General features: G+C 31.0%; 2 protein-coding genes across 7 annotated transcripts in view; both read right to left on the reverse strand.

The window, feature by feature from the left end:
• The window catches only part of LOC100742486 (ankyrin-3), a 57,646-nt gene extending 48,018 nt beyond the window's left edge, over positions 1–9,628 (reverse strand). Inside the window, exons 1-2 of the mRNA XM_033324192.1 lie at positions 9,367–9,628; positions 7,171–7,507 (exon numbers count right to left, since the gene is read on the reverse strand). Coding sequence (XP_033180083.1) covers positions 7,171–7,389 — 219 coding nt within the window. The 5' untranslated portion in view covers positions 7,390–7,507; positions 9,367–9,628. The remainder of the gene's footprint in view (positions 1–7,170; positions 7,508–9,366) is intronic.
• A 2,139-nt stretch (positions 9,629–11,767) lies between these two features.
• Positions 11,768–18,793, reverse strand: LOC100742846. Of its 6 annotated transcripts, none has more exons than XM_033324194.1 (5): positions 17,871–18,793; positions 17,548–17,757; positions 17,099–17,436; positions 15,309–15,489; positions 11,768–14,504 (listed from the first exon to the last, which is right to left on the reverse strand). In XM_033324194.1, the coding sequence occupies exons 4-5, from the start codon at positions 15,462–15,464 to the stop codon at positions 12,171–12,173; spliced, it is 2,490 nt and encodes an 829-aa protein (XP_033180085.1). In that variant the 5' UTR covers positions 15,465–15,489; positions 17,099–17,436; positions 17,548–17,757; positions 17,871–18,793; the 3' UTR covers positions 11,768–12,170. The 6 variants fall into 6 exon arrangements, with proteins under 6 accessions (XP_033180085.1, XP_033180087.1, XP_033180086.1 ...); XM_033324196.1 differs by having other exon boundaries at positions 17,099–17,433; positions 17,548–17,612; positions 17,743–18,793; XM_033324195.1 differs by having other exon boundaries at positions 17,548–17,612; positions 17,743–18,793.

Consider the following 18,793-nt stretch of genomic DNA (forward strand, 5'->3'; position numbering starts at 1 on the left):
ATAACGTACATAAATTTGATAATCGGACGAGCAAAACTCTGAAAATAAATTTTACAACTTGCAATCAGCTTTGTGCAAAGTACTATTTTACAAACTATCATCGCTTAATTTTACTAATCATATGTACATTTTAAGAAGTTACAAGAGACGTGGAAACGCACTATTATGATGCTAATCATTAAATATACATATATATGCCCATATATTACACGGTACAAAACATTACAATACAAAAATCTTGCATCATTTACCAAACGGAAATGTTTTATTTTTATGAATCGACATCATTTTTACTATTTACATATTTATTTCCGATTTCCTTCCCACTTCCACAAAATTTATGAACCAGCAAAAATTACAAACTACTGGTACCACGAAGCAAGTAACTAAAGATTCGCTTCTCCAGTAACACGATTAGCCGTCATTATGACTACGATTATTATTAGATTATCATCGTAGTTAATCCAAGGCTTTTTCACCTTTGTACTATATCGAAGATATATGTCTGATACATTGAGGAAATATATCTATATCTATATATACACGAAACTAAATTGAAATCGTAACAGGAAGAAAGTGACGTTCTCCAGTTTGAAACTGTGGATGCACGTGCGTGGAACAAGTCGAAGCGTAGGGAACAGGGCTTTAAGTTCTCTGCTCAAGCATCGACGCTATTGCGGTAACGTGCCGAGGCAAAAACGTTTATTTTCAGTCTACCTTTACACCCCACTGGAAGGAACTTTACACGTAGATGAGCCGAGCTCGCATGCGCGCCTGAGTTCGCGTATCTCTTTATGTGGTTTTGCAACCCAGTTCCATGCGGTTGAGAATTGACAAATAGAAAACAGAAAAATTGCACATACCGCGTGAACGCTATTAGGCATAGCTCACTGGATAACGATGATTAAATTAACGAACGTACGAAAATTTATCGCCACGTGTCAGTCTTTCCTTCGAACGACTGTTCAGGGACCGTTTTAATTGGTCTGCCTTTCGCAAAGAACTCGGTACCTTTTCGTACTCGAAGCTTTCTTTCCCCTGTACGCTGTTATCGACATCCTGCCTGCTATAACAAACGCGTTTTACGAAGCAAGTTAATTATCTTGTAGCGAAGAAAATGGGAGATAGACCAATCTCGCAAAAACACGATAGTGAACAGAATTTAAAAGGCGTGTCGGTAATAGGTATGTATGTCAAGATTACGGAGACATGTATGGAACATTACGTACGTTACACGTTGTGCATAGTGCTTTTATACATCAGAATGTAACGATCGTCATGCGTCATTAATCCATGATGCAAAAATAACAATTACACATGCAGGAAATTGATATTAATGGCTACCGCGTTTCTTTAGAGATCGCTACGGATAAACGGAGCACAAGAAACTCTTAGATGGGAGAAACAAAAATTTGTACATACAATTTATTATATGCAAACGAGCGAAGGCTATTTTCTTTTTATTGCATCGTTGCTTATTTTCCTTATAAGAATGTAAATTACAGCTGAAAGCATCAGCGATATTTCTATTATTTATCTGTTATCATTCTAGCCACATATTACAATGTAAATTACTGAGTTAATATGCAATAACAAAGTTGGAATTCACGAAAATCGAGAGTCATGCAGTATTTTCCGCATCTTCGAACTATGTACCTATTTAACTTTCAAACTATGAGTCGGATAAAAGACGTTTTTGCAAACGAACATAAAATATCGTGATATCGAAACACAATGGAGTTAAAACTCTTCCAGGAACTTGTATCTACTTCATTTCAATGATATTGATAAGTTCTTTAAAACTAATTTCAATTTATGATCTCATATGAAAGTAAAATAAAAAACATAGTTTCCAACTAGTTCATCGTTAACTTCTTTTGTTTCAGTGGCAGTTCCTTGCACCAAATTCAACTCAATTTACCTCGTAATCACTATTCAAAATAAAAATTTGAAATCCGCTCTATACGTTTTAATTTCCTTCGACGTACAAGAGATATATTTTAAAAAATCCTGCATTACAGAAAAATATACAAATGAAACATTTACATGCTTTATACGCTTCGCAATGCGTAATATAAATTGAACAAATTTTCATTTCACGATTACACGTTAAATCCCCGTTCTTTGCTGATTACCATAAAAATTGCATTACTCGTTTCCTAAACGATTCCTGCGACCGGATACGTTAAAAAGCACACGTATTCGTAACAAATGTAGGCGTGTGTTGCATTGCGTTGCATTGTAAGCAATCAGATGTAACCCAGTCTCATCACATATGTCTTTACGCGCTAACTTCCATAAATTTACGCACAGTATGACACGTCATGCCGCGAACAATACTTGTAGGATGCTTCCCTGCATGAAGACCATGAAATTATAGCGGTCATGCCACTGAATGTCACAAATAACGAGACATACATCTCGGATAAAGTACACGAATGACCTAAATTCATCATCACCAGACGCTACAGGGCCATCACGCCCTTCATCATTCGCAAATTCGAAGTGAATGTCGGTCGTTATAAAGTTCGATACGAAACGCTTAAGGAAAGTCTGATCAGAAAACTGTATATCTGTTACATATTTCAGCGTCACCTTTGTGCTTTTATCCTATCACTGATTACGTATCGTACGTAAACTAAGTTGAACAGCAACAAAACTTCCGTCCACTGCGATTATACCTGAATCGATCTGACTTCGTTTGTTCAGATATCTATAGTATGACTAACGAAACGAGTTCATCGAACTGACCCGCCTCCATTATGTACATATCGGAAAGTTCAATCAAAGATCTTCAAACATAAACGTGGAGAGATTCTTAAGAAAACTCGTAGATCTCGAGTACTCGATAAGCAGATGATATCGTTCGATGCTTTCAATTAAATCTGAAGGTTCAAAGTCCGACCTAAACAAAAATTGTATACCTTTGTCTTTTATTAAATTTGCAATTAAATTACAGGAACGATTACTATGTATATGCACAGTTGCGCGTTAAACAATTTGAGATAGTAACCATGGCCTCGTAGCATGAATGAAGGTTCATTTATGACGATCCATTTACAAGGTCCATACTGATAGGATTATGACGTAATTTTACGTGAGCCCAACGTGTACATTGTACATACCGAATAGATAAACGGAGTTACGTACAATGTACGAATTACAGATGCCGGGCGGTATAAGTATAGTAACTAAGTTTATGTAATCTTTGTGTGCATAAAAGAATTTCGTAGGAGTACGGAGAATTCTGATAAGTGATGCAACAACACTCCCTCTGATAAGTTATCAGAAATGCATGAATTCTCAGGAATTCGGGGGGAAAATGTCTTAAAAGTACTACAAGATGTAGGTATTGTACTGATAAAAATATTCACGGCTGAATATTAATATTTAGTAATTTAATACTTGGAAATATTATAACCTGATGAAATCTATATAATTACATTAAAAATATTTATTTTATTATAAAACGAAACACACTGTTTGCTGTTACTCGTTCATAATGTGTCAAGACAATGAAATATTATTCATTAGCCTATTTAAATTCATACAGATGTCGTACATAATTATTTCATTCATAATATCAACGAAGTATGCATAAATTTATGCGTGTACAATGTGTACAAGTCCCCTCGTGTTTTAATAATGTATATATTTTGTATCTGATATCGAATGCAGAATATTGCCCTCACTGCTATTGTATTGTAAGAAAATCTCATTTCAGATATCAATAAAAGCTTTCTTCTAACGGACAAAGATGCGTGATCATCTAACTCTTCTAAAAATAGTACTCCGTGAACTCTTTTTAATACTCTTTTTTCATAAAGAGACAAATTCAATGATATGACATAAAAATAATTATCTTTAGATTTTATCGCATTGTTATAAAATGAAATTTTATTAAATTATTACGTTAAATTATACCGAGAAAGATATTAAATCAAAATTTATGACAGATTATTATCGATACGCTTTCAAAGAATACACGTTTTCGTTCTACATGACTAATATCATGTTTGAGGCAAAATGCGTCTCTGAAAAAGAAATAAAAAGCTTTGGCTCATAACCCATGCACATTTCTTCAAGTATTTACAGCCCGCTACTGTTTCTGGAAACACCCTTTGATTCATCAGTACATTCGAGAAACCAGAAAAAATACATCATATAAAAATAGACACTGAATAAATATATCAAAAGACAAGTAGGCACAAAGACGACGTTCTACACTTCTGTGTACACGATACTACCTCTTGGTAGTGCCAATAAAATTCCTTGCACTGCAGTTAATGCAAGAAAACGCAAGCATTAATATAATTTTACACGTACCTCCTTAAATACTAAAAATAAATATTTATAATATTTTACTGTTGACCGTATATCCATTCGTTTCGATTTTCGACGAATCACGCAAAAATAGAGATAAAATATAAGATAGTTAAAAATATCGAAAATCGAATATTAGTTACTTCATAATTTTATGTATGAAGGTTAAATCATTTTCTTAAGAGTTATTCGCTTATCAGCATATGTTACAATAATTATTAAATTTAAATAATGTTTCAAACGTTAAGATACCGCTTCTAATTAAAAACACCACAAAATAAAACATTCTTGATACAAGCTCCGTATATAAATTTTTATTTGTATCATGAGAAAAATAAAATACAAATACTTATACGAAATAAAGAAACTTGTACGATTACATTCAGAAATACAGAAACTAGTTTGACGAACAAACTCGTTTTAATGTCGAATGTATAATTAACTTTAGAACTGAATAGAAGATAAATAGAAACGGGTTTTATTGTGTACTGGGCATAGTATACGCTGGACCCATTAAAATCCTGAACACATAACGTGTATTCCCCATCTACAACTTTCACAACCTACGTCCTACGTTAACCATGACCTTTGAGCTGTCCGCTGGAACAATCATTCACTAAACTTAATACAGCTCTTTGTACGTTAATGTCGCTAATAAAAAGCAAATATATGTATGTACAATGGAAAATTCATTACTCATTACAGCAACAGCCTCCATGTATATTCTTACCAATTTCTTCTATTACTTGAAACGTTTATAACTTATGAATAAGCAAAACTATGCTGGTATTCATGTTCAAGGTTATTATTCTATCTCTATTTTTATTCTTATTTTATATGCATCGCTATAACTTGCTAATGTCTACTGATAATGTATAATGATAAAAAGCAGATTCTGTGCTGATAATGAGCCATCTTAAGCAGACCTGAGTATCAATTACAAGATTTTGTAAGATAAATGTAACATTTTTTACATTGAAGAACAGTTTTATAAAACAACATAAGTTCCTTAGATTTACACGTAAACCTCTAACAAAGTTTTAATTAAAGAAGGAATACCGTTAACTATTTGTTGCTATTTCTACACATGTAAAAAAGTTGACCGAAATAAAAGATGTTTGAATTGTGGAAATATGTATTTTAGCAACATTTAGTTCTGAATAACGCAATAAATTATACATTACGTAACTCCGCGAATTTATTGTTTAAATACGTTAGTATTCTGAATTGTAATTAAATATCAAGAGCCCTTTATAAAAGTACCTTAAGATAGTTTAACAAAGGATGCTGCAACATTACCTTGTTGACCAGATTGGATTGATTTAAACCTAAACAAGTACCCTATCGACCTGAACAGAATCTTTATTAAGTGCATTTAATGAACGCCGAGCAACTTAAATGATTGTACTGTTAAAACATCGTAATGATAAAAAGGTGGAAATTATGAATAATCCTTTCTTAGTCCAAAAAGAACAAACAAATAAAATAGAAGTTTATTCATTCGACTATCGTATATACGACCAACTATTTTATACAAAAATGATATATTAAAACAGAATTATACGAATTTGTCTATCTGTTATTGCAATTTCGATTTTTTAATTGTTTGTAAATTAATAATTCAATGTAGAGATTAAATAGAAATTTACATTTTTCTCTTGTTTATGAAATATACATGAAGAACTAGAAATGAACTATCTGATTTTCCTAGATACTTAATCTATCAAATTGTCGTGTCATCAAATTGTTACGCATGAACGAATAAATAGTAGTAGAAGCCATGTGCAAGTTGTAATTCTCTCGAATAAATGCTATCCATTGGCTGTCGTTGTTAGCTGTTAGATACGGCAAAGGGGGATCTAATGATCGCCTGCCAGTTTCTTACGGTACTGTAAGTACTGAAAACCGGATACACAGCTTCCAGTGTCATCTTTCTCTCTTTCATGAATATTAAATTACTGCATTTCATCAAAACTTTATGTTTTCTAATCTTTCTCTCGGTTGAGATCAACTAAAAGAGAGATACTTACTCATCTCCGTTAACGCAATAAACGTTCTGTAACTTGAGATCGTAACAGTATGTCAGGAAAAATATGAGAGCAAACACACGTGGCTAGTACGCATAATAAAATTTATAACGAAATGCATCCGTATAATAAAATAATAAAATTGAATGCTACTATTTGACATTTTGCCGAGTAAAGCTTATGGAATAAACTTAAATGTAAAAAAATTGCATTTTTAATCAAAATCGTGGATATTATACTTTCAAGTATTTTCAAGCAGGCATTGTACCAAATAAAAATTCTCTTTCTATTTTCATATTTAAGAATTGTAAATTCTTATAATTTTTTGGCAGAATAATTGAGGGCCACGCATAAATAAGGATGCACGTATCGTTATAAATCATTTCGTTGGTCGTATAAATGCGTAAGCTAAATTAGATTAAATATACCAACAAATAGATATCATTGCTGTTTACTGTTAGCCTGTTCATAGATTTCACATTAATAAAAAATCAATACAAGATACACGCTATACTTAGCTATTCCATTAAACAAATTAACGATTATATTTAGAATTGAAAAATTACTATTAGGCTATCTCGCGGTTTGTAATCCAAGACTAAAAAGCCTAACACACATCTCAAATGTGAAATAACTTTCTGACATAAAATGAACTTATAATTGTCCGTATAAAGATAACATACATTATCAATAACTTATACGAACGATCAACGACTAACAAAATCGTAAAATATTATCCAAGAGACATAAATAACGTTACCTCGTACCGTTATAGACTTAAATATTAAAAGTAAAATGAATTCCATAGAAATTCTCTTACCTGCTTGCCAGCGCGTGGTAAAGTTTCCACATTGGTACCGCCGACGACGGGCGCTTTTTCCGGTCCTCCATTCTGTTGGCTGACATTTATGTTGGTATTAACATTCGCATGTACATTGGCGTTAACATTGTTCACGTTGTCGGTAAGGTTCGTATTTCCCACACCGGCATCCCCGCCAGTGCCAGTTCCACCCCCGCACTTTCCTTCCTCGCCCGTCATCACTTCAGCCTCACCCTCCGCCAGTTCACCCCTGTCTCACCCTTTCGCGTTCCGCGCCTCGAGCCTTCCTTCCGTTCACTGATTACCAATGTCGGTACGCTGGCCAGAATCCGGATATCTGTTCAAACGAGACGACGAATCGTCGATCAGGAGAAACGGGTCAATCTACGGATTACCGAGCTGATTGGTTAATTCTTTGAAATCTTATTCCTCCTGTCTCCTTCGTTGCTGGCACCTTCGCTACTCGTACTACCACGTCTATACAATATCGATCCAACTGGTGACAAAACCAAAGTACTTTGAAACCGATAGGAAAAAGGATAATCTATATACGATTTTTAATCGTATCTTGAAAACTGATTTTGTACTATAATCGTATTAAAAGTATCTAACAGACGAGGTAATGGATTAAATACAACATCGTTCAACGCGCCGAGAATAATTATTCGTAAACGAATTAGAAGAATATACTGTGAAACAAAGCAGAGAAGAGAAATTGAATCGACTCGCAGCGTTTAAATTACGCACTCAACGTAAATATCGAAAAATATTTCCCGAAGCGATTAAAAAAGGATTGATCTGCGACCTGACCTGATTAGCACGTCACGTCCAAACATACCCTTTCTTTCACAGACACGCCACCAGGATTCATTAGAAAATGTAGAATTATTTTCGTTCACTGGTCGCCGCTATTTTTAGGATTCTTAACGTGCGATACGGGTGGTATAACGGTATATGATGAGCTAGCTGTAGCACGTTGCAGACAGACTTCACAAGGCACATGCCGATCGAGAACCAATCGATTAATGCAACGAGTATTCATCGAAGATTAAATAACCGGAACTAAATTGCCATTGGAAATGAAAGTCATGTTTCCATCCACGTTTTAACTACATCACGAATTACGCCCGCGTTCGATCGCGGTTTAATTTTAGCCAATCTCACGCAGGCCAGTTTCCACTGACGTTACCGAACCAGCGACCAAGCCGTCTGTGTAGAACTTGTGATGTAGACCAATCCACTCACGGCGGACTGACTATAGGAAACGCTACCGTTCATCGGGAGAAACTGGGCAAAATAGTTTCCGGTAGCTGTGAGGGACTCGAGTAATCATACATGTAGCTCTATCGTCAGTAGTGGAACCAGGGAAAATCGATTCGGCCGTGCCCGTTTGAGCACTGCGCGCTTCTCAAGTGTGCGAACCGCCGCGATAAAAGCAGTCACGTCGCGCGGGACGATCATTTTGACTTTCAAAATCAAGTAAGTAATGTTCCATACACCAGCACCAGCAGAAATCGACATGTTTTTTGGTCAAAAACACGATAGAATAATAAATATAAAATCTGGAAGAAACATTTTCTCGCTCCTGTTTGATACATTCGTGTCAAGCAAGAAGAAATTCTATAATTCAAAAGATGAAATTAGGTAACCTTTATTGAGACGAGAAAGGCCAAAGTATAATGAGAAAGTTCGCGCATGATAGATGAAGCATGTTTGATGTTTCTGAAAGAACGTAAAACGATAAATAAGGAACATGAACTCCATTGTTAATCCAGAGATCGTTATGTTATACGTAACCTTCTGGATAAACAGAGCAAAACGTAACCGATAGAAAACGTGTAATGAAAATAAGGCTCAAATATAAGCTCATTTATAAGAACGAACTTTGTCAATTACGATATGTGACCGATAGAGAATGGACCCTCCATATTTCTCTAAAGCAGAAATTCCTACCTCGGGCTATTGTCAGAGTCACTGTGTATACATATATGTCGACTATGCCGGCCTTAGTTCCTTATTCCCTATAAAATTATACATTACATCTGACAATCGACATTTGAGAAGTTTTCGTGAGCTTCGTTTCTCTCTACTTCCATAGCTGAGTATAGTAAGCACGACCTACGAAAGCGGGTCAACTTTTGCCGAATAATCACTTCTTAATCAAATCCTGATGTACCGAAAAATGACGCGACTAACCAGAGAGCTACAGGGTGTTGTGGCGATACTTAGGATTCCCGAATACCAACCACAGGATACCGAGGCACTTTTCCCATTAAATGTTTCTTCACTGTCAAATCACACGACGTTCCGTCATTTTTTTACTTTTGCTGTTGCGCGAACCAAATCATATATATATATATTTATATATACTACTCGAAAGGATTCCGTCTGTTTAAGAAAGTTCCGAGCGTAACGCGACCACCCTCCTGAAAACTCCGTACGGCTTTGATCGGTTTTATAACTTTGATGGCGACGGGTACGCTCGAAGCGACGCCTGGTGATCATGTTCCAGATGCGCTGGCTATCCCCTCTTTTCAATCGAGCATCCCGATTACCATCACTGTGACCAGTGACTACCTCGTGTAGGGCACATAAGAAACTTGATCTTTTGTCAATAGGACGATATTGGAATACAAATATTTTAAATTATATTACATAAAATTACGAAACATACTTGTCTACTGAATTCAATAGTTACGACATAGTATTGTATACATCTTAGACATTAATACAAATAAAATATTGTTTTTTTATCATTTAACGTCGATCATAAATTTTATGTTTCTAATAAATTTACAGTTTCATTATTAAACTTCAATATTACAATTATCTTCAAACTTTAAACATTTGATTAGATTGTACGGCACCTTTAATAAATTTTAATAAATTAATAAATGTTACTTAATAGTCATATCATAAATCAATAATTTAAAGGTGAAAGTTATAGTTTTATACGATTCAAAGCGAAGTTGCTTTATTTTTCTCCTTTATCTTCACAATCAACATTAACATGCCGTTACATTTACATTTGCACATGATTCACATGATGGTATTTATTATTATTAACACTTAAATACTGGAATGAGAAATCGTATTGAATTTGTATTATAAAATTATAAAAGATAAATTATTATTTACATTACAGTTCACTGTAACTTATACTTGTAAAGGTATAATACATAATGTATAAAAAAATTTATATGCAGTTAGGAACATAATAAATAATAGTACGATTTTTAAAATGCAATAATTTTTTAGGATTGCTACAAACGACTTGAATTTTTTTTAGGAGCTAGAAGGATTAATTTCCTAGATGAAAAGCAACAAATTTTTTTTGTACATTACAGTTGGTCAAAATCGCGAAGAAAATAGTAGCTAAAGATCATTTTTACCATTTTTTTCTCTCACCCTGTAACGAAAATTTAAAAAATCCGTTTTGTAGATCTGTATTAGTTATACACATGCTGAAAAGCGGTTAACCTTGCTATGAGCTACAAACAATTAAAAATGATAAAAATAGCAGATTTCTGCAATTTTATTTATTACTCTACGGCCTATAACTGTGATAACTCTACATTTTGTTCATCTTTCGATGCCTATTGCTTGTTTCTGCATCAACCGATTTCGGTGAAATTTTAGGCATATGTGTGAAGGATATAAATCTACAACACGTATTTTTTAAATTTTCGTTACAGATTCAGATAAAAAAAGTTGTAAAAATGACCTTAAGTATTTTCTTCGCTACTTCGAGCAACTGCAATTTTTTCATAAATGTTTCTAAATCTCGTCTAGTAAACTAATCCTTCTAGCTCCCCACAAAAGTTCAAGACTTTTGATCAAATTTTGAATAAGTTATTCTGTTTTAAATAGAGTACCAACATTTATGTTTCCAACTGTATATTTTAATATGAAACAGTTCACGACGTGTCTAAATAAAAATACATAAATACTTAAAAAATTTTTCTTAATCCAAAAAAATCACATTTTTAATATAAACAGTAAAAAAAAACAGTACTTAATTAATTCTTATGTTCTACGATATAAAACGAATCGAACTAAAAACTTACATAACGATCGATATTGATAAATTATTATTACCTAAAAAGGAAAAACTGTTTTAATAATAACTGTGTAACATATTTGTTAACTACAAAGCATTTGCCTCGTTAATATTTTGTAAGTATACTTCCGTATTTTGTTTTCATTCTTGTGTACATGTAATTGATAACTAAAGATAATTAAATAAAATAGCTTATAATTAACGTAAATAAAACTATATTTATAGCTATAAACCATCTCTCTAAATACATATGTACTATTATTAACACATTGTATCAATACGTCTTGTGTTACCCAAATTACCTGGGGGTGTATACAAATGTATTTAGATAAATCCCTCTGTCAGAAATCTATTAAAATATACATATTTAAATTATATATATATATATAATAAAAACAGTCGTTTTTTTAATGCTCAATCACTACGACTTGTTACAATATTTTCTTTATCATTTGATGTTAAAACTTTATTTATGGTTACAACTGAGTTAAATTTTCTACTATGTATCTAAAGAATAAAAATTAGATATTATTATAATATTTCAAATTATGTAACTTTTATTCGCCTTTACATCGCTTAAACCTACACTTATATACATATTTACTTATTTAATATATAATCACATTATTTTATACACTAGACAATGTAGCATACCTTTTCTATGTAATATGCATATTTCATTACAATGAAAATATGTAACATATATAATAAAATGATATTTTATAACTAAGGGTATTATTTATTACTGTCGTAATTAGAAAAAAAAAGGAAAAATAGTGAAATGAATTATAAATTATATCATAGTTAATTTCATTCACAAATCAAACTACATGTTTAAATGATCTATTTCAGTGAAATTATTATGACATCTTCATGACTCTTTGAGTATTTCACTTCCTTTATAAAATTTAAAAAATTTATGGAAGGTGATTCATGTGAATTAGTTTATGATACTTTCCATTGATGACAACAATGAATGATGAGGAACTCTTCTCATATGTCTTAACAAATACTTTTTACTGCCGTAAGTTCTTTTACAATAATGACAAGGAAATCCAAGTCCATAATGATATGCTTCATGCCTGGACTTCATAACATCATAACATTTGTTATTACATATAGAACAGGTGGTTACTTCATGATCAGTATCAAAATGTATTTTACGAGATGTGGTATTAGAGAATCGTTTAGAACAATAAAAACATTGAAATGGTACTACAGGATCAGAATGTTTATGCTTAATATGTTCATCAAACTTTTTATATGTGTTTAGAATGTCACTGCAATGATGACACTTAAGCTCCATTGGTACAAATATAAACCGTTTTCCTTCATTAACAGAACACCAATGCTTATTCCATGCAATAGCATTAGGAAGACTAACTTTACAGTATCCACATAACAGTTGTGATCTTGAATGATGTTTATTAGTATGAATCTCGAGAGCTTTCTTAGTATAAAATTTAGAACCACATACACAAATATTATATCTTTTAGCAAAATTTACTGTAACACTATTAGATTGTTTGTCAAGTTTTGACTTAACATCCTTTTTGTAAGATATATTATTTGGTTCCGCATTCGTTTCTTGTTGCTTTTCTTCTTTGCACAAATTACTTACTATTTCACTTGAGGAACCAGAAATAATATCATTATAGGGATTGGTTGGTGAATCTTCTTCAATGTCAATATCAATATTTTCATCAGCAGATTGGATCTTCAAAATACTATGTTTCTCACTATATTTAGATAATTTTAGAACTTCATTAGACACATTAGAATCTTTTGGATGATTGAAATCTTGTAATTGTAATCTTGTAACATTATCTTCACTTGTATTATCTTTGTCAATAATTTCATACGAATCATTCTTTTTCTTTATTGTTATGTTAATTCCAAGCCCAGAATCTCTACCAGAACCACTTCTTGTATCATATCGACTTTTTCTATTTACATTACTTTCTATTATTGGTTGCTTCACATCATTTGTGATAGTACATGTTTTTTTATGCATAAACAATGTATAGGGATTACGAAATATTCTTCCACATAAACAAATATGTTTATGTTTGTCATAATATTTTATATCTGATATATTGTCACTCGTATTCTCATTTTGCATAATTTTCTCTTTATTTTTATGGAATTCAGAATTATCATTATTTGTATATTCAAAAGGCGTGCGCATAGAACTGAATTTCGATTGTAAGTATATTGGAGAATTGAAATATCTGTTTGTGGATAAATGGAAATTTTCTTTCGTTTCTCCACGGCTACGATGAATACGTATATGTTCATAAAAACTCCTCAATGTATAAATACCAAGGCATATGTCACATTGACGAGGGCTTTGCCTGCGTTTCCTACATAATTTTTGTCTTTTATTTTGAATAACATGTTCTTTTCTAATAAGCTTACCCACAGTTTCGTTTTCGTCATTAGAAAATTTTCTTTTTAATTTATTGCTTTTTAAGACAGTACATGTTTCATTTAAATTCTTTAACATAAAATCAGGGGATTCGATTTTATGATAATCAGTTAAGTGTTTTCTTATATTCCTTACAACCTGTTGACACAATGTGCATGTTGATAAGGCTGTAGAATTCCGTGTACAGATTACTTTTTCATTTTGTCTTACTTCTTTAGTTAATTTCTTTTCTTGTTCATTTTGCGTAGCTCCATTGATATGAATATCATTATTATTGCGTACAAGACTATTAGATTTACTTCTTCTTGAATGAAGATTTGGGACAACTTTATTATTATTATTTGATGACGACACATATTGTAACAATGAAGCCTCAGTATGTAATTTATTTTCACTTTTCTTTAATGAAACCTTTTCAAATTTATCTTCCTCTTTCTCAACAATATTAGGATCTTTTTCTTTCACTTTATCAGGATTTTTGAGATATCGTCTTGGTGCTATATAAACACCATGTACTTTCTCTGAATGATATCTCAACCTCCGATTTTCAGTATATTGCCTTCCACATATAGAACAATGAAATAACTTTTTTTTGGATTTCACATAAAATTTAAAATTTGGCAATTCCGTGTTGTTGTTACCTAATACTGGTTGGTATTCGATATATAATGGTTTTGAAGTTGTTATTTCCGACGGCAGTGCATTAGATGTATCAATCTTAGTTGTACCTTGCACATTTTTTATAACTTTTAGTGTTTCCCATATTTTATCACATCTTTCAAGTAAAATAATGGGATCTTTTATTTTATATGGAATAGTCAAAGGAATTGATGTTACCTCTCCTTCCTAAAATTACGAAACACATAAAAACTGTTATATATGTACACGAGTTTCTATTTCATTAATATTTTACTTAAATAAAATTTATATTGTTATAATAAATAGTATAAAGTACAGTTTAATATCCTTCTTTATCTTTTACAATGTCATATTAACCATAACTTATAAAGTTAAGTAACTTAGTATAGTTTATATAACTTTCTTCCATAAGTATTCTTAAATAAATGTATAATTATCTTAATGAATAATAATAAAATATGTACTTCATAAAATATATATCTAGTATGTTCAATGTTAAAGTTAAAATTATTATTACATAATTATTAATAAAAAATTATGTTATATATCAATATTTATGTATATATGTTTTGTAATATATTAATCTTCTTTTGAATTTTAATAATTCAAACGAATTGTAGTCAAATTTATATTATCATAAAAAAAATATTTACTCTGCAATAAAATATCACATTTACATTTTTATATAATACTGGAACATACAACTTATGTTATGATATGTCAATATCAAAAAGATATGTCAATTTAAAATTCCCGCCATTAACAAGCTGAGACACAAGCTGATCATCCCTTTTACAATACATAAATATGAAGTGCACTTTTTAATTATAATACCAAACCAAAATTTACTGAACTCTTGACAATAGTAAATTATCTTCATCTAATAATATATTTAAAACTAATTACATCTAAAAATATCTAGCTTCTATATCGAAAAAAAGAAGAATGTTATATATTTGAAAAAAAAATATATATATATTAATAATTATTAATAATTATATAATTACTTACCACATTTGATGTATCTTCAATTAAATCAGTTGTACTAGAACATAGAGGTTCTACTTTAGGTATACATGTTAGTAATGGTTTATGTTCAAATTCTTCAATAAATTCATCATCTCCGTAATGTTCATCTTTCTGATCAGGAGATACGTTTTCGAACATTTTAATTTAAGAAGAAGGTTAAAACCTAAATAAAAATTTGAAGTCAATACATTCTGAATATAACCGTATATAAATCACACTAAACGAGCCGACATTTTATTTCCCCCGTTTCACTGCTTATCACTTCCCACCAAAACTATGTATAGTATATAGTAAAATATATATATACACACTATAATATATAATAACAAATATATTATAATACTTATATTAAACAATTGGTAACAGTTATGCTAAGGTAAATAAACTTAGAATTTGTATAAAAGTAGTCACAGGATTGTTTTATTTTATATTGACTATATTACTATTTTAGAACCATCGCAAAAATAATAATACATTTAATATACAGATTACTTACGTATATATTATAATACAGTATTTAATATTTAGTTATACACATTTGAATGAAAGTTTCGTAAAACTCGATTGTATATGAATATGTAAGATATATTATATTAATTTGAGGTTAGTTTAAGACAAAAACATCCATCAATTATAATACATAATACCAAATTTTTCTTTGTTTGTATGTAATAAAATATAATACTGCATTTAACATGGAATTTATTTATTTACATAGTTTATGTAGACATTATGTAGACACAATAATTCTATTGTGTAATTTTTCCAATTCTTCTATATGTTTGTTTCTATTTTCTTGGCTATTTAAATAATGAAATATTTAATGAAACATTGATATATGAATATTTTGACAATTTCAAATATGTATGTATTAATCTTTTTTTAAATATGTAATAATAAATAAAAGTATTTACTATTATATTTATTTATAGTATACAACACAATTCAAGATGTAAAAAATAACATAAATTATTAACATGACTTAATGTATGAAATTTTGATAATAAACTTAATTTTTTCTTTTTAATAAATTCTTATAATAATCTATATTAATAAATAATATTAATTAATAAATGTAAGCATACTTTTATTAAGCAAATTCGATAATAACCTAGATACCATAACATAACAAATTTTTCAGTTTATTAAAATTGAAATTGTTAAGTTGAAATCTTTCCAAACACAATGTAAATACAAATATAATGAAATAGATATTTTTATAAACACTGATATTGTGTATTATCATACCAAACATGACGAATACGATCAAATTGTTCAGTGCCAGGCATTACAGATTCTAATTATTTTTACTTCATTTAATTTTATTGCGCTATTTGTTAAATCTTTTACCCAAGGCACACAAAATAGTGGTTGCAAATTATATGTACATCTTGAAAAGGGATCCTTAAAACATTAGTCCGTCCCTGTTTGCGTCACATCATAAGACAACAACTCGGTGAATTCATTGAGCGAGGCCCAAATTATTTAGAAATATTAGAATTACAGCCATTTCTCAATAACAGTATTTCATAAGACATTTCAATCATACTACAGATATAAATAAACACAGTTATTCAACATATCTTTTTCACTGAACCAATAAGACAACTGACTGTCGCATCAATAGGTTGCGTTATGTTACAAATATATTTTTACAGTAAAGGTTTTTAAACTGTCAGCAATTTTAACTTTACACAAGTATATAAAGCTAGATTACTTATCTAGGCTTTAGGTTCTCTAACATAAAAATTATATCTAGCTTCTGTACTTACATTAGCTGCTGCATCGAAGTCAATGTTTCAACTGAGCTCCACACAATTTGGTATATGTTCACGAGTGTGTTTTATAGTAGAATATGTACAAAAAATAGATTTTTCCTGGCAAAACTGATGCGTATTCAAACAAGAATCACTTGAAAACTTGTTTCGAGTTGAACTGAAATCTCAGATTTTCAATAATTGAGATTTTGGGGAGAATTTTCTTGAGCGTGTCGCTATGAACGAACCCACTTCCACATGTGATTGAAACTGGCAGCCCACTTGCTCCAAGCAGACTTTAGGCTGCGCCCAACCTGTAGTTGCAGCCTCACACCCTTTCAGTGAATTGGCTACTGTACATATAATTTACAATGTAATAAAATATTTACTATAATCTTCTTGAAGATCACATGGTTGACGAAGCCAAAAAGGCCTAGTCTGTTAGGATGCAAAAAATATCATACCTATTTCGATATTGTGTCAGCCACAATTGGCTTCCTACTTTCACAAGTCACAGTATGACAATATTCTAGCGTTGTAATCAAAGTAAAAATGTCGAAAAGCAGACAATTTGTTATTTTAACTTTCACTCGGTTATTTTACATATAGAACCGTTCAGTCTAACCGAAAAGCTGTTTGTCCCTATTAACTCTACTAACCTCATAAAAGAGATCCTAAATAACGACAAAGAGGAATTAATGATAAAGGAGGTAATATGATATAATATCAGAGAATTCAATTCTGCTTGGAGTTTAAGAGAAAATCAATATATCTGCGTGGTACATACACGTAGCCTGCGACACTCGCGCTGTAGACATCCGATCTGCTGCAACGATGATCTGCTGTGCACTTGAAGCATAATTATAACATTTCTTCAAATTATAGATCATATCTGCTACATTAGAAAACCTCGTACTGAATTTGTTTAACATGGAAATTCGGTTGGCTTGAACTTTTCAATACTCAGCACAATTCAATGTAGGATATAAATCCCACTTAAGATGGATGATATTCATTACTATGGATTTATGCAGCTACTTAAACCTAACTTAATTAAAAATGTTGATCTAGTAAACCTAAGTAGTTTGTTAAAAATTTAGAAATATTACGAAATAAACATTTAACGTTATAAATATCTTGTCTAAACAGTTTATATGACCATGCCCTGTACTGATGTTAATGGCAATTTGACATAATATTTACACTATACAGTACTAAACTTAATCCAATCTGATCTACTAAGATATTTCCTGGATGGGACAATTTAAGAATTAAAACGTGTATTACATGTTTACAATACATGATAAGATAAATGCATAATGATTTATATTACAGTATTTATCAAATACATGATACTTTATATCAAATATATGATAGTTTATATCAAATAGACAATAGTTCTTGTACAAATTCTATTGCCTGAATTTCACCAATAAGGCTGGATGTCTTGAAATCTACAGACTAGTTCTATTAGTGTCTTGTCACAAGTTTATTAAATATGACAATATGTTATGAAATATTATAATAACGTGTGCTATTAACAAAAATTAAATCCCTGATTTCGTATTCGTTTTGTACTCGTCTCGTACTTCTATTAATTTTGAAGATATATGTCAAAATGTGACTGTATAAAAAGAGTTGGATTTCCAAATTACATTTATTACTGTATTACATCTGAGAGAATCTGATTCTCATGACTTCACTATCGTG

Source organism: Bombus impatiens, unplaced genomic scaffold (assembly GCF_000188095.3).
Source record: "Bombus impatiens unplaced genomic scaffold, BIMP_2.2 scf_1666, whole genome shotgun sequence".
NCBI lineage: Eukaryota > Metazoa > Arthropoda > Insecta > Hymenoptera > Apidae > Bombus > Bombus impatiens.

Excerpts from the sequence above, each read along its gene's own strand:
- LOC100742846 (XM_012392803.3), bottom strand. The coding sequence starts at position 15,464 with ATGTTCGAAAACGTATCTCCTGATCAGAAAGATGAACATTACGGAGAT. Across the intron at positions 14,505-15,308 it reads TTGAAGATACATCAAATGTG|GAAGGAGAGGTAACATCAAT; the intron begins GTAAGTAATTAT and ends TCGTAATTTTAG.